The sequence below is a fragment of the Sinocyclocheilus grahami genome, unplaced genomic scaffold, assembly GCF_001515645.1.
Source record: "Sinocyclocheilus grahami isolate Dianchi unplaced genomic scaffold, SAMN03320097.WGS_v1.1 scaffold590.1, whole genome shotgun sequence".
Taxonomy (NCBI): domain Eukaryota; kingdom Metazoa; phylum Chordata; class Actinopteri; order Cypriniformes; family Cyprinidae; genus Sinocyclocheilus; species Sinocyclocheilus grahami.
This window is the reverse complement of record NW_015505769.1, coordinates 13,047-29,485: the sequence shown is the minus strand read 5'-3', so window position 1 is coordinate 29,485 and position 16,439 is coordinate 13,047. Positions and strand designations below refer to the sequence as shown.

Below are 16,439 nucleotides of genomic sequence, written 5' to 3'. Positions count from 1 at the left end.
ATGCAAATGTTTATCAGAACCTCCTTCAGCAACAATTTCAGAAAAAAATCAAGTATTTATAGATTGTTCTCTACTTTTATAAATGATCTCCACTGTTTATAAATGAAATCCTGTGGAAGCTGTTAAAGTTTGTTTACTACTCTCATTTGTTGATGTTGTTGTTGTTTTTTTCTCTCAGTAAGTTTGGTGTTCATTTGGCGCCACCTACTGGCGTAAACATTAATGTCACTGAATTATTATTGTTATTATTATTTTTATTTCGGATGAGTCACTTGAATCAAAATTCTCACCACTCACACAGCATGCAAAAAAAGTGGAGTTTAGAAGCACAAGCGACTATTACTATAGCTGGCAAAAATCCATTAAACACATAAACGTATAGTATTTAACGAAAATAAACGCATTAAAAACGTAAAAATTTCATAGGTTTTTAAGTATTGATGGATTTTTTTTTCAGCGTTCATGACAACGCGCTTCATCAGTATCCATGGCAACGCTCTGTTGGTGTTTTCTGTAAACCTGACTCTCATCAGCATCCCGCGACGATTATTGAAGAGTTAACAATGACTGATCGGCTTTTCATTTAGTGACTGTGATAGTTTAGGTCAGTTTTGATTTTGTGCAGTGAAATCTGAACACAAGAACCGTGTCGACATGCCTTGTGCTCATTATAAGTTTCGAAGTAAACTCACTCACGACACGGTCGAGTTTGAAGGCCTCTAGACTGACTGACCTCACTGTTGTCCTAAATAGCTCATAGTGTCTCGTCTCAGAGGTAAAACTCCTCTTGTGTTCATGTTTATTTCAGCAGCAGGTTGGTGATTCTTCACCAGTTTCACTGGATCAGCTTCTGAAGGTACTGAAATCAAAGAAAAATTCACTCTGCTGCACTGTAATGAACTTCAGTGTTTGCATTTGAAGTGTCACAATGAAGACAAAAAGTGCTTAATATCAAGACAATTTACAGTGAAGATGTTTAAAACTGCAAAACCAAAGTGAGCAAAAATCCCACAATGACAAACACACAAGCAGCTTCTTCAAGGTTCCCACTCAAGATCTCCTCTAAACTAGGGTGACCATACGTGCCATTTTCCCAGGACGCGTCCTGGCCAGGATTTCTATATTGCCTAAAATATCTAGGTTTTGGCTTTGTTTGCGTGTGCAGACCGATCGGTGTATGACATCAAAATACCATACAGACGGTTCCTTATGCTTTCAAAATGCTCTCGAGGTACTTTGATGTCATACACCTGCAAACAAAGGTCTGCACATGCAAACAAAGCCAAAACCTAGATATTTTAGGCAATATAGAAATCCTGGCCAGGACGCGTCCTGGGAAAATGGCACGTATGGTCACCCTACTCTAAACATATACAGACCAGAAGAGACCACATTACTGAGAAACTTTCAGTCCTGCATTGGAGAAACATTGTGAAGCACTGGCTCCAAGCTAAGAAACACAAGCAGTAAAAAAAAAAAAGTGATATTTTAATAAATATATTTTACATTTGCTTGATATTTTTTAGGAACATTTAGAAATAAATATGAATGTATATATTTTGTATAGATTTTATTAATTTAATAAAGGTTATAGAAACAATATCAAATAGTGTTGTATTTATTAAAGAAGTGTTACCACTGGGTATATGTGTCACGTTTGCTACTGTGTTGGAGCGCGGAACGAGGAGACGTGGTGTATGTCAACAAGGAAGTTTTAATAAAATCAAGGGAACCAGGAAAACACACGTAGCTGAGGAGGTAGACATCAACAGACATTCACAATACCGGACGACCAAACTTAGAACAGGGCTCACTATAAAGTGGAGCTCGGGGCGCTATGGCGGTGCAGGCAGACTAGGAAGCCATGGCGGAGCAGGCAGTTCAGGAGGCCACAGCGGAGCAGGGAACTCAGGAGGCCATGGCGGAGTAGGGAACTCAGGAGGCCATGGCAGAGCAGGGAGCCCAGGAGGCCGTGGCGGATCAGGAGACTCGGGAGGCCATGGCAGGATGGCCTCCGTGGCCCTGGCCTCCCCTCTATGGCCTCCGTGGCCCTGCCCTCCCCTCTCGGCCCGGCTTCTACAGCTACAAACTCAAGACACCATGGCTGGACAGCCTCCGTGGCCTTGGCCTCGCCACTCGGCCCGGCCACTACGGACAGACCCATACTATCCCCCCCAAAAATCTTTGGGGAGAATATCGATTTTAAAGGCCCTCCGTAGGCCTAACTTGGGAACAGTGGCCCTCCCTGGGCTTGACTTGGGGACTGGATCCCTCCTCGACATGGGAACTGGACCCTTTCTGTGCTAAACTCAGTGACTGGAGCCCTCTCTGGGCTAGACTCGGGGACTGGTGCCCTCTCTGGGCTAGACTCGGGGACTGGTGCCCTCTCTGGGCTAGACTCGGGGACAGGAGCCCTCTCTGGGCTAGACTCGGGGACAGGAGCCCTCTTTGGGCTGGATTCGGGGCCTGGAGCAAGCTCTGGGCTAGACTCGGGGACAGGAGCCCTCTTTGGGCTGGATTCGGGGCCTGGAGCAAGCTCTGGGCTAGACTCGGGGACAGGAGCCCTCTTTGGGCTGGATTCGGGGCCTGGAGCAAGCTCTGGGCTAGACTCGGGGACAGGAGCCCTCTTTGGGCTGGATTCGGGGCCTGGAGCAAGCTCTGGGGCTGGAGCCGACACTGGAGCGAGCACCGGGGCTGGAGCCGACACTGGAGCGAGCTCTGGGTCTGGCGCCGACTGCCTTCTACTCTTTAGATTCCCCTTTAGGTTCGGGGTGAAAGGCACGGTCGGCGGACTTGAGTGAGCTGCGGCCGGCGGGCTTGACTGTGGAACGGCCGGCGGAGGGGTTTCGGATCAGGATCGGAGACTCTCCAGACACCAGATGACCGCCTCCTTCCAGGCGAGGTTAGTGGTGTCTGGGAGCTCCGTTGACTGATGGTAAGTGACCCCGAGCTGGAAAAGCGTCACAAGGGTCTCCCCATCGAGGGAGCTGGCGAGGGCGAGCGGCACGCCTGAGCCACGGCGATGAACATCGGTCTTTCCTCCATGTTGGTGGGGAGAAATGAATAGGAAAACAAAATACTTTTTAGACACAGAGAGAAGGGGCGCCGCTTACTGTCACGGTCCAGTATTCTGTCACATTTGCTACTGTGTTGGAGCGAGGAGTAACTTAGAACAGGGCTCACTATAAATACACAGGAGAGGACTAAAGAATGGGATGACGAGACACACCTGGAACTAATGAAACAATAAACATAATTAGAACAGGAACAGGAAGAACCAAATAAGGGCATGGAAAGACATGGGGAGCAAAACACACACAAAACACGAAACAGAGTCTGACAATATGGAGATACTGTGATAGGTAAACTTGAAAAAAAGTATATGGCTAGGACTGGCATTGTGACATTGATTTAACGGCAACTTATTAGTATTATTTATTGAAATATGTATGTATGTATCTCAATAAATATGTTGCAGTTAAATTAATGTAATTAGCCAGTCCTAGCCAAAATAAATGGCTTTTTTTGTTTTTGCAATCATCAGAGAAAACTGTCTGCTAAAAATGTTGATATGGTTTAAAATGGTTTATTTTACAAAAAATGCATATACATATAATAACCTAGTATTTTAAAAGTATTTTTGAGAGTTTATTTTTATTACTGTATAACAATACAGAAATGCACCTGTTTTTGCTTATATGGTTCTGTCAATCTGTCAGGGTATTAAATGGGAAATGGCTCATGTTCACACACACACACACACACACACACACACATTTCACATTAACAGTGTTTGTCTAAAATGTAAAAGAAAAAATACTTTAGGGAACCGGAAAGCTTTTTTCACACTTAGTTTTATGAAAAAGGTTTAGTTTCCTTGGCTTCTCATTTTAGACTAGATATAAATGACCACAGACAGCTGTGTGCTGAGGTCAAAGGTCACATGACCACAGGGGGGTCACACTTAAAAAAAATTGGTTTGATTTAAAGTTTGGGCATCCTGGCAGCATTCAGACGCATGCCAACGCAGGAAGAGCCGGAAGCGTAGCGCATCTCTCTCAGCATGCCGCTCCATGTCTTTTTGTCTTCTTCATACCTGTGAAAGAAAACAGGTCAATACATAAATTGACTTCCAGTTCTATTCCTGGACTCTTTTTTGGAACTCGACTAATTAATTAAAACTCTTTTTTTCCTTTCAGAACCAGCTGGACACAGAATCGGGATGACTTACTGCCAAACGTCAGTGATCTCAGAGGGCCCGATGTTTTTGTCCTCCAGCTCTACAATAGCAAAGCCACCAATTGCAAAGAGGTTTCCTCCTAAGGTGCTCACGAGATTCACCGAGCTGCGCTCCTGAGGGAACTCTGTGAATGTGTCCCACCTAAGAGCAAATCATATTAATATAATACAATATACATATTTCATTTTTACATGCAGAAGCAGTGAAGAGATGAAAAAAATCACAGGAAGACAATATCTATAATGTTATATCTCTGTACATATACAATATTATCGTTTCATATAAATAAAATAAAATATTGCATGAAAAACTTAAGAAAACAAAATTAGAAATGTTGCTTTGGCATATAAGTGAAATAAAATAAGTTAAAGTACTAAAATGACTAAAATTGAGATAAAAATAAATGGAAAATAAATAGAAATATTTTAAATAATAATGACAAAAGCACATAAAAAAAAAATAATTAACTAAAATTAAATTAAAAATTAGAACGATATAAATAAAAGCCAGTTCAAAATATTTGATAAATACTTTAATAATATATAAATAACACTGGTGAGAAATCATACTTGTTTGTGCCAAAATCGTAGACTTCAGATAAAGCTGTGAGTCCTTCCTCATTCACTCCCCCAGTTACGATGATTTTCCCCTTATGAACTATGGCACCAAACATCGCTCTGGGCGTCTTCATAGCAGCCAGTTCTCGCCATTCTGACTGCTTGTGGTTGTACACGAACATTTTATTGATAGCTTTGCTGTGAGAGAGAAAAGAGAGATTTATTTACTTTTATATTTTTTAATCAAATAATTTACAATGCACCAAATGATGTCGACTTTCAATATGAAATCAAAGCTGACCTTATGTACAGTACATTCTTAAAGCACATTCTTGGAGTTATTGTGAAAAATCCATTGGTTCAAATTATTTTAAATAAAAATATTGTTTTGTAATCTTTCTTTAAAAAGTAGTAACTTGTGCTCCAGCTCAATCTGACTTTTAAAGGGGCTGTTCTTCATATTTAGGTACATATACAATGTATAATTGTATAATTTTCTATTATTATTTATTTATATCAAGATAAACTTAAGCCACTCGTTTCAAACATGCAGAATGTAGGTGCTACACACAGGCAGGAACAGTGCACAGTTGGGCAGGTTTCCTTTACTTTTTACTAGTTTTTTGGTGTTTAGTAATAGTAGCAACTAAGCTGCTCTATTTCAATAAATGCTTTTTTAGGACTGAAGAGGAAGAGGATGTTTCATCAAGTTGTTTTATCTGAAAAGATGAATACGTCATTGGTTTCTCGTGATAAGAGCCCTTTAAATGTCATGTACAGAGGATTTTTGAGGAACTTTGATGGATCACAGACAGCTGCAAACTACACCATATGTTCCTGAGCACCTCTGATCACAGTTACACACACACACACACACACTTACTTGTCATCTGTCTTTCCTCCAATGCAGTACACCAGGTTGTTATGTGAGACAACTGAATGGCCGTGAATACGCAGAGGAAGTTTCTTGGTCTCGTGCCATTTCATCTTTCTGCAATGACATGAAATACTATTGAAGCCACACATCCGAGCCAGCAGTCAAGTGTGAAGAGCAGTATCAGCAGTTGGACAGACAAAGCTTTTGAATTCATACTCAGTGTCATAACACATGACGGAGTCGAGGGACTCGTTGGTCTGCAGGTCTTTGCCAGCGATGGCGAACAGCAGGTTTGCACATTCACCCATACTGAACAGGCATCGAGGGCTGGGCATAGGTGGCATTGCCCTCCAATCTGCAGCAATACTGTCCAACTGAATAAGATAGAATAGTTTTAAAATGACAAATAAGTTCCATAATACTTTACAGTATGGAACAACTTATTAACATTAGTGTAGATATCCTGAACTAACAACAAACAACTATTTTTACTGAATTTATTCATCTAGATTCATGTTCATTTATAAATATAGGCTAATATTGTTTACATAGTTTTAAGTTTTATTGTCGCAAAATGTTACTACGTTATCGCCCAGCTCTTTAAGTAAAGTTGGATATATCTGCATACATACAGTTTAATCTGCTAAATGCATAAGGTATGAAGATATTAAGACATTATTAACATCTCGATATTTTGTAAAGCTGCTTTGAAACCATGTGGAAAGCATAGTTAATTCATATTTCGTTATAATAATTAATGTTAATTTATGCAACTTTAAATAATTATAATGCATTAGTATATGTTGAATATACAATTAACCTAAACACTGTAAAAGCACTGATCATTGTTAGTTCATGTTATCAAATTGAAATGTATTGTAAAGTGTTGTCATTACCATAAATGAAGCTCAATTCAGATACTCTAAATAGAGGATTGAAGATAACTTTAACCTGTGAAGTATCTAGGAAATTGATTCAAGTTTGCAGATTAAAGTTATTTTATTTTAAAGTCCCATGAAAAGACCAAAAATATGGATTACCATGCTGGTCCTGGTCTAGCAAGTGGACCAGCATGATCTTCTTGGCGAAGACCATTTTGGTAAAGGTAGTTTAAGAAACCTATTGTGGTTACCATCACACCAGTACCTAGTTTTTAAAGTTATTTTGTACCTGGTAGAAGTAGCACTGCAGAGGAGACTCTTTGCTGTCTTCATCGACAAACAGGCCACCAATGATAAAGAGCTGGTTCTTCTTGGTGCAGAGACTCACGTGGTTCTTCGGCAGCTGCTCTGCCGTGGCAGCCAGAAAACACTCATTCTCGGCCACGTCGTACGCCACAGCAGCCGTGTCATTAATCATGAGGATCAGGTCTCGTCCGTACATCCCCAGTCTACGATTATCGTTCAAGTAACCCGGTAGCAGCTCCTCTTCCTCCTCTGCTCCGTCCTCTCTGTTCACCTCTCCTTCCTTCTTCTCTTTGGGTTTCTTCTCGGGGAGTTTTCCTCCGAAGGCGTCTTTGATGACTTGCAGCTTCTTCAAGAGTTCTGGATCTGCCTTGATGATGTCATCGGTCTCGACTTTCTCCCGGAGGTACTTCTCCGGAAGAAGGCGGAAACGGATGCACTCGAACGCTTCGCCCAGATTGTTGGCGCGCTTGGCCTTGTCGCTGCGCACCCACTTCATCACCGACTCAAACACGACCTCCTCCTTCTCCACGTTAAGCGTATCTCCACCAATCAGGGCCAAGAGCTCGTGAGATGCCAGCTGAAGGAACTCCTCTTCGGCCGCCACAGTTTCAAAGCGGTCAGCGATGAAATCGCGTGCTGCTATGGCGAGCCTGGGAACGCCGAGGACCAGGCCGAGCCTGAAGACGGCAAGACAGTTAGACAGCGACAGCTTCTTCTGGAGATAGTTCACACATACTGTAAACACTGAGGGAATCTGGAAACGGTTCGCCACTGCAAAGATCTCCTGAATGTTGTCGTCCGTCAAGTCGATCTCAGCGGAATACAGATACTGGATGATCATATCCATGATATTGGGATCAACGTCGTCCAGAACTACTTCCTTGCTGCTTTCCTTCTCCTTGCCGTCCTCGGAGAAGAAGAGCTCTCTGAAGTAAGGACTACAGGCGGCCATGATCAGGCGGTGGCAGGGAAAGCAGCGGTCGCCAATTTTCAAAGTGCAGTCCACAAACTTGTTCTCATTCAGAAGTTCCTTCAGTCCATCCTGAAGCAAGGTGCTCTGGAACAGCCGCAGCTCCTCCTTTATGGCTTTAGGATCCATGCTGTTGCGTTTCAAGATGGGAATTGACGGACAAGAGAAGAAAAAGGGGAGAAGGTGGCTACAGGTCTGCTCGCCACACCGGCCGGGCTGGAAAAGGACAGAGTGCTGAAAAGATTCCCAGAGTGAAGGGGCTGTTATTTAATCCTGCAGTTCTAAATATAACCCTCCCGCTCTTGTCCACCCCCACTGCCTCTCTCATCCCTCAATGCTAGTTGTGAAGAAGGAGATCCCAATGTGATGGCCAGCCTAGACGTCAGCTGTCACATAAAGCTCTGAGGAGACCTGTGAGTCTACAAGTTTTACCAATTCCAATGTATTCTTCTATACTTTGTCTGGATGTTTTTATGCAAGTGTCTTTGAGTTCAGTTCCCCACATAAACGAAGGGTTCCGCTAGCAGTGTTTAAAGACAGCTGCGACTACAACAGGTGATGAGCCATTTTCAACTGCCTCAACCACTCGGTGTCTTGAGTCAAACTTTATTATTCATATGTCAGATCCTGGGAGGACATGGATCTGTAGCTGGTTATATTTGTGCACTCTCAGAAAATAGAGCAAAAACTGTACCTTTAGGGGTACAAAGAGTACAAATTACCCTCAAAGGGACATCTTTGTATCTAATTTACCAATAAAAGGTTAATAGTAGTACCTTAAGGGTTCATTTCACCACTCTAATATGTACCTTTTAGGGGTCGATAAGGTCCAAAGTTGTCCTTTTAAGGCTACTATCCCAGTGACAAGCTTTTGTACAATTTTTTTCTGTGTTGAAAACATTGCTTAAACACAACTTCAAATGTACAAACGCATTTAAAGATGAATACTTCCTGGTTAAACAGTAATTAGGGTCATTACAAATATAATTCAGACTAATTATTTGAACTTCACTGGTGCCATTTGAAAGAATGCATTGACAATCATAAATACATGGGATTTCATGTTTTTCCAACTCTAGCAAATGGTTCTAGAATGATCTCAGGGCTCAGAGGAGAGGGCCAGTCACACTAGAGACACTATTACTAAAATTAAAACAGACAGAAAGGTTTTGGGGGAAGGAGACGTGTAATATAAGTCAAAGCATTAGGGACATATGTGTGAGACTGTTAAAGAGGAAGCATGAGGAGATATTAATGACAAGCACGAGTGAAAAAGATACCAGTTTAATTGCTAGAGGTTAGCTGAGGTTTATTCAGCAATTAGGTTTTTATTTTCGATGCGGTTTTCTCAGAAGTTTGGGGTTGATTGTATTGGAGCCCTACTACTGTATAATAAGGATAAATATACATGAACAAAAATGGCAGGATTCAGGTAATGCACGTCCAGTACTGCCACTGAGATGAATGGGAATGCTAAGGCACTGCTTTCTCAGGTATTATGGACATCCTTAGACATCACACTATCATAATACCGTACCTTAATTTCTCTCCAAGAGATGGCAGTGTGTAACCTCAAAGTCACTACAGAACATCTTCCTTATTACCTCATTATAACACTATAATAACCAGCACAAATCTTTCTTGAGCTGAACATAAATGCAGCATGATTTAGTGAACATGAAATTGCAGAAAATCTGGATTTGTTGACAGTGTAACAGCCAGGCCATTTATCTACATACAAAATATTTTATTACCAAAAGTACAAGATACAAAATCACAAGCTTTATTACATTGATTCCAACAACATTAGTTTTCAAAATCAAGACTACGTTTCATTTATTACATTAATGTCAGTTCAATGAATGTTGTGTAACTATGACAGTGTACAATATTACAGTATTGCTTATTCACAGTTCTGAAGGTTGTGATATGAAAGTACTGTGCTTTATCAATTAGCTACTCTCAATAAAATGCCCTGTCCTACCAATTTTTCATATACTTTGTGTATTTCAGTGCAGGTCCGTTGTATTGGAGTGTGAGGAATTACAGACAAAGGGAAATGTATCCATAATGGATATCAGCCTCCTAAATGCAAAGAAAAGAGTGTGACTATATGGCAGAAACTGGTGTCCATTTTCATTTTCAGTCATTTCTACCAGGGATAAGTTAAATTCAAATGTGCATTTTACCTGCTCTCAGGACAACACATGTCTTTTTGCAATCTTCTTCTGTGTCAAAGCGGTTACGGTTCCCGTCACAGCCTCCGTACCAGAACTGCGCGCAGGCGTTGGCCTGCCGGTCGTAATACCAGCGGATGTTATAGTCCCGACAAGGGCCCTGATCCAGGAGCAGCTCACAACGGGGGTCCAGAGATACAACCTCTGAAAACAGATTAAAAAAAAGATTTACATATTTCAGATCTTGTCTGGTGAACAACATTTTCAGACATTTCACTAAGTTACTTGCTTTTTCAACTATAGAGTTTTTTTGTTGTTCATCAGACATTTCAATAAATCAAAAGACTGCAGATGATATAGGTAATTTGGTGACAAGATGATCTGGAATGCATGTGATATCACACATCCTGTGCATGCATGTGCAGCAGACTTTGCACTTTTAAATAAGTAAAAAAAAAAAAAAAGATGCAAGTAAATGTCACAAAACGAACAAGATGCTTTATTTGTTAGATAATGTTTCCCAAAAAATGAATGAGTATCTATGAAATTAGGCATTTGGAGAATGTACACTACCATTCAAAAGTTTGTAGTTGGTAAGATTTTTTTTTTTTTTGAAAGAAGTCTCTTATGCTCACTAAGCCTGCATTTATTTGATCAAAGATACAGAAAACTGATACTATTTAAAATACATTTTCTATTGTAATATGCATACTTTAAAATGTCATTTATTTCTGTGATCAAAGCTAAATTTTCAGCATCATTACTCCAGTCTTCAGTGTCACATGATCTTCAGAAATCATTCTAATATGCTGATTTGCTGCTCAAGAAACATTTCTGATTATTATCCATGTTGAAAACAGTTGTGCTGCTTGCTGTTTTTTTGCAGAAACTGTGATACGTTTTTCAAGTAAAAAAAAAAACTGTATTTATTTGAAATAGAAATCTTTTGTAACAATATTTAAGTAATTACTGTCACTTTTGATTTATTTAATGCATCTTTGCTGAATACAAGCATTCACTTCTTTAACTAACTAATTAAGAGAAATCCTACTGATCCCTAGCTTTTGAACAGTAGAGTATTTTGTCATGTATTAGTGAATGTGTTTTGTTTTTACCTTTAGGCAATGGTGGTCGTGGTGCTGGTATATACCGCACTGAGGTTGAGGTGTTCACAGTTGATGTTGATGATGATGATGTTGTCCCTGATGAAGGCCTGCTGTGTGTGGATGCCCCAGTGTCTGTTGGAGTATCTCCTCTACCGCTGCTCTGCTCTGAAGTGTTTGTGTCTGGTGTCTCAGGTACCCGCTCATCCTCCTGAGAGAACATTAGAAACTCTAAAAACACTCAAAACAAAATCAAAGTTGAGCGCAAGTAAAAATTCCATTCATTATCTTTATTACTAAACCAAGGCCAGCAAGAAAGCGGGTGGTCACTGTTGAGACCATCAGTGCACTAACCTCAGTAATGTCTGGACCAGCTGTTGGAGCAAACGTGTCTCCTCTCCCGCTCTCGTGAGTGACAGTGTTCATCCCAGAGTGTGTTCTCGTGTTCTCTCTGTGGCCTTCATTTATGTTTGTGCCATAATTGTACCTGCCATTACCATTGATGCGGTTGCCATTAATACCATATCCGTTTTCAAAACCATTAATGCGACTGAAGATAAGTGCTCCGTTTTCATCCTCACAGAGCTGATTGACCAGTTTGGACTCCAGAGCTGTGAATTAAAAAGAGAGAAAAGCAATATTAGATATTTAATTCTACCCAAATGTAAACATCTGATCAATTCCAGATTAAGCCAATCATTTGGATTTATTGAAATTAAATAAATATAGTATATGATCATTGTAATAATGAATTGCAATTTTATTGTAATAAATCAAAAGTAAATTTAACTTTAATTATTCAGGCTTTTTAAGGTATAACTGCTGCACCAAAGACTTTAGATGTTGAAGTGCAGTTATGATCATACAAAATGCAAATATTTAGCATATTTAACATATTCACGTTTGTGTAAAATGTATAAAGTTTGTTTAAAAATGACTTACTAGCAGTGCAATCAAATAGTGAGTCAAGATAAAAAGGGATATAAAAAAACAAACCAAAACAAAACAAAAAAACATGCCCCTGCTGGTAGATGCACCATAAATACACCATTTTGTGAGAAAAAACATCTTGCACATATTGAAGGTTATTTGCATACCTCCATATGTATCGCATGCAAACATAAGTATTTTCATATAGTAGAAGTACGTGAATTGGCATTCAGCCTCAAGTTTGTTGTATCTGTTACCTGGCAAGGTGTTGAAGTGGTCTATGTAGAACATGTGCTCACTGTCAGGGTCCGACGCAATGAGATTGAGCTCCTGGAGAAACTCTTCCTGTGTCGGATCACTAATGTTAACAATCCCCAGAGCGTACATCTCAATGTTAGCTGCATGCGCCTCCCTGACAGCGATTTCCAGCTTCACAGGCTCCCGTTTATCCGTTTGTCCGTCTGTGATGACAATGGTAACCTTCCTGACCCCCGTCCTTGCACTGTAAAATGCTTCCTGAGTTGCTTTGCGGATGGCAGAGCCGGTGTATGTTCCCTCGCCCATGTAGTGAACCCTGCGTATCGCTTGTTTGACATCTTGTTTGGTCATGTAGCGAGCGAGGTTGAACTCAAGCTGGACCTCTAAGCTGTACAAAACGAGACCGACTCGGGTGGCATTACGCCCCACGGTGAGTCTGTCGACCAGAGTGGCCACAAAGTCCTTGATGATCTCAAAGTTTTCAGGCCCGACGCTTTCAGAGCTGTCAATCACAAATACCAGCTCCATGGGACGCTCTTTACACTTGACTCCACAACCTGATAGACAATACAGGACATTTCATGAACTTTACACACTACCATTCAAAAGTGGGGTGAGTAAAATGTTTCTAAAATAATTAATGCTTTTATTTACGATCCATTAAATTGATTAAAAGTGACAATATCAATTTATAATGTTAAAGATTTCTATTTCAAATCAATGCTGTTCTTTTAAACGTTCTATTCATTAAAAATATTGAAAAAATGTATCACAGTTTCCACAAAAATATAGAAATGTTTCTTGATCATGTGACACTGAAGACTGGAGTAATGATGCTGAAAATTCAGCTTTGCATCACAGAAATAAATTACATTTTAAAATGTATTACAATAGAAAACTGTTATTTTAAACTGCAAAATTGTTTCACAATATTACAGTTTTTCCAGTATTTTTTATCAAATAAATGCAGTCCTGGTGAGCAGGAGAGACATTTTTTTAAAATCTTACAGACCCCAAACTTTTGAACAGTATATAAAGCAAATTATGTTCAAATGTAATGTGGGATACACATACCACAAATCTCCCTGATCATTCTGATTATGTCGTCCCTCTAAAAAAAAAAAAAAAAAAATTAATATGCATGTCGTTTGAAATGCATATATGCATAAAATGCATATTATGATTTGAATGATGTAGTATGATGTGAAAGATGTAAAAGACACACCGTTAGTCCAGATTCTCCTTTGATTCCTGGTCTACCCTGAAAAAAGTAAATTAGTGAGTTATAATCTCAAATCTCAAAATATACAGAAAAAGGGAAATTACATGACTGAGATATTTTATAAACATAAATTGCTTTAAACATAGTTTGCTTTAAATAATGGTGAGAAGTTCTTACTGATTTCTGTTGTTCTTAAATGTTTCAGTTTTACAATTTTTTTAATGCATTTTATTGGGATGTGTATTTCATTGCATGCTATTGAACCAAATTATTTATTTCATTGCACATGACCACATTTTAACAAATTACCTTGCTGTCTATTATTTAGGCTGCATCCGATATGAAATAGAAACTCGTATACATTATGACTGATTTGAAATGCTTCACACAGGCAGCAACTCTGTCAATGCTGAGGGTAATTTACTAACTGTTTGTCCAGGAACGCCAGAATCTCCAATATCACCTTTAACCCCCTTCATCCCTCTCTCGCCCTGACCTCCACGATCCCCCTGAACAACACAAATGGGCTTCATATTAAACTGTACAAATATTCAATCACAACACAGATTATTTAACAAAACCTGAGACCTTTGACCCGGGCATTCCTTCTCCAGGAGGTCCTCTTGGCCCGCTCACACCCTGTGACCCCTGATCACCCTGCAATAGTGTATAAGATATGCTGATGGGTTTGAAAACACATATAAATGTGTTCAAATCTTTATGATTTGTTTATGCCAGTGTCCCACCTTTGGACCCTGTAGGCCTTGTCCAGGTGGCCCAGTAGGTCCAGGAGGTCCTGGTCTTCCCATGTTACCCTGGTTTGTTCAGAGACATTCAGTATTAACACAAGTCAAGGGTAAAACACGTTCAGATTCAATGGTGCTGAGATAAAAGCAGCACTGAGACATCTGGAATGAAGTTTAGGTTACTGGATTACATTATCCGGATTTGCTGGACATATGTAGAAGATTTGGATCAAGTGTGTGTGCGTATCTTGTGGTGAATATACGATCATCACAGATACTATGATAAATGTGGTGTTAAGGTGTTAAGCCTTTGAGGAATGTCACGTATTCTATTGGAAGTTCATTCAGGTAGACAGATATTAGAAGAAATACTTTACAGATATTATCAAGTGATAACATTAGATGCCATTTATTTAAAAAAAAAAAAAAAGCAAAACACACATTTTAACCTAAAAGTTTCAAATCATTATTATTAATTATGGGAACAATCAGCCACATTTGTACAATTTTTTTTTGTACTATACCAAAACTCTACCATTCAAATGTTTGGGGTTGGTAAGATGTTTTGGTTTTTGAAAGAAGTCTCTTCTGCTTACAAAGGCTGCATTTATTTGATCAAAAATACAGTAAAAACTGTAATAATGTGAAACATTATTACAATTTTAAGTAACACTTTTATATTTTGTAAAATGTAATTTATTTCTATGATGCAAAGCTGAATTTTAAGCATCAGTCTTCAGTGTCACATGATCCTTCAGAAATAACTATAATATTCTGATTTGCTGCTCAAGAAACATTTACTATTATTATCCTTGCTGAAAACAGCTGTTATGCTTAATATTTTTGTGGAAACTCTCATGCATTTTTTTCTCCGAATTCTCTGATGAATAGAAAGTTTATTTGAAAATCTTCTGTAACATTATAAATGTCTTCACTGTCACGTTTGATTAATTTGTTGTGGCTTTGCTGAATAAAAAAAACTTTAGAATGGTAAATAATATTTTATATTTAATATTTTAAATGCTTTTCATATGATATGTTCATCAACACACAGAAATATTTTTACTTTTGTATTATGGTGAGGAGTTCTTGCTGATATCCACTCTTAAATGTGTAATTATTTACCCTTTACTGTTGCTTATTTAATTGCATGCCACCATATAATTTTTACTTTTACTATACTCCGTCTTACCCATCTCAGTCTGAAATCTTATGGCACAATGGGAGAGGATCTAATGCAAGAATGCACTAAATCAAAGCTAAGAAGAGCTGAATGAGATTGACAAGGGCTAAATCAAGATATAATATCTGTCTGCGTTTGATGACGTACAGGGAGTCCTTGTAGTCCTTCGCCTGGAGGTCCAGGTGGGCCCGGTAAACCTCTGAAGCCAATATCACCCTGAGACACAGTCATGATGAAATACCTGTGTTTACACCCCCATTTGATCATAATATTCATATACAGGTGATCTGCTTTAGGGTGACACATAAGAACAGTCCTACCTTTGGTCCAGATATTCCTATGCCCTCTGGACCAGGTTCTCCTGGAAGACCTGGAAGACCAGGAGGCCCCTGTAAAACATCAACAACAAAATATGACTTAATGGTGAATTATGAGAACCTCACTACAGAATGATGTCATAATCATGAATGGATTTTAATAAGAGCCTGTGGAGGTTTTTAACGCACTGAGGGACCAGTATAGCCGTCCCCTTTTGGTCCACTTAGACCAGGAGGACCTGGGTCACCACGATCACCCTGAGAAACAAAGCATGAGCAAATCCATTGATGCTTAATCAAGACTGACAACATGGATTAATAGCATGTGTTTATTTTACAGTCTTAATAACAATTAAGAATTAAATGAACCTTTGGCCCAGGAAGTCCATATCCCGTCTCTCCTACTGGACCAGATGGACCTGGCGGGCCGAAATCACCCTACAATGAGACAATACAATGCTTTTTTTACAGACACACTGTGCATTTGAAAGGTTTTTTGCATATATCGTGGGGTTCAAAAGTCAGAAAGTGACTTGTGAAAACAAGCTTTTCTTCATTTTATATGAAAAATACCCCAAATTTGGTTTATTTCCATATTGCAATAGAAAAGCTTTTACTTTTGGTCCTGTTATGGTACGTCCCGGTAGTCCAGGTAATCCCGGGCGCCCAGGG

The 16,439-nt window shown here is 39.5% G+C and overlaps 2 protein-coding genes across 2 annotated transcripts in view; both read right to left on the bottom strand.

The window, feature by feature from the left end:
• Window positions 1-3,589: 3,589 nt before the first annotated feature.
• LOC107557135 (kelch-like protein 41b) lies at window positions 3,590-8,041 on the bottom strand. The gene is made up of 6 exons (XM_016240464.1): window positions 6,845-8,041; window positions 5,891-6,048; window positions 5,681-5,788; window positions 4,810-4,995; window positions 4,232-4,381; window positions 3,590-4,096 (listed from the first exon to the last, which is right to left on the bottom strand). The coding sequence occupies exons 1-6, from the start codon at window positions 7,958-7,960 to the stop codon at window positions 3,985-3,987; spliced, it is 1,830 nt and encodes a 609-aa protein (XP_016095950.1). The 5' UTR covers window positions 7,961-8,041; the 3' UTR covers window positions 3,590-3,984.
• A 1,590-nt stretch (window positions 8,042-9,631) lies between these two features.
• Window positions 9,632-16,439, bottom strand: part of LOC107557124 (collagen alpha-1(XXVIII) chain-like) — a gene marked incomplete at its 5' end in the record, with an annotated part of 19,242 nt that continues 12,434 nt past the window's right edge. Inside the window, 15 exons of the mRNA XM_016240454.1 lie at window positions 9,632-9,916; window positions 10,021-10,212; window positions 11,124-11,322; window positions 11,466-11,722; window positions 12,299-12,856; window positions 13,374-13,410; window positions 13,525-13,560; window positions 13,950-14,030; window positions 14,110-14,178; window positions 14,268-14,336; window positions 15,598-15,666; window positions 15,771-15,839; window positions 15,957-16,025; window positions 16,137-16,205; window positions 16,385-16,435. Of these exons, the coding sequence (XP_016095940.1) occupies window positions 9,909-9,916; window positions 10,021-10,212; window positions 11,124-11,322; window positions 11,466-11,722; window positions 12,299-12,856; window positions 13,374-13,410; window positions 13,525-13,560; window positions 13,950-14,030; window positions 14,110-14,178; window positions 14,268-14,336; window positions 15,598-15,666; window positions 15,771-15,839; window positions 15,957-16,025; window positions 16,137-16,205; window positions 16,385-16,435 (1,833 nt within the window). The remainder of the gene's footprint in view (window positions 9,917-10,020; window positions 10,213-11,123; window positions 11,323-11,465; window positions 11,723-12,298; window positions 12,857-13,373; window positions 13,411-13,524; window positions 13,561-13,949; window positions 14,031-14,109; window positions 14,179-14,267; window positions 14,337-15,597; window positions 15,667-15,770; window positions 15,840-15,956; window positions 16,026-16,136; window positions 16,206-16,384; window positions 16,436-16,439) is intronic.

Bases quoted from the DNA above. Each gene is read 5' to 3' on its own strand.
- LOC107557135 (XM_016240464.1), bottom strand. From the start codon at position 7,960: ATGGATCCTAAAGCCATAAAGGAGGAGCTGCGGCTGTTCCAGAGCACC. The intron at 4,996-5,680 runs GTAAGTGTGTGT...TCTCTCTCACAG, and splicing joins GGAGGAAAGACAGATGACAA to CAAAGCTATCAATAAAATGT. The intron at 4,097-4,231 runs GTAAGTCATCCC...TTTCTTTCACAG, and splicing joins GAGATCACTGACGTTTGGCA to GTATGAAGAAGACAAAAAGA.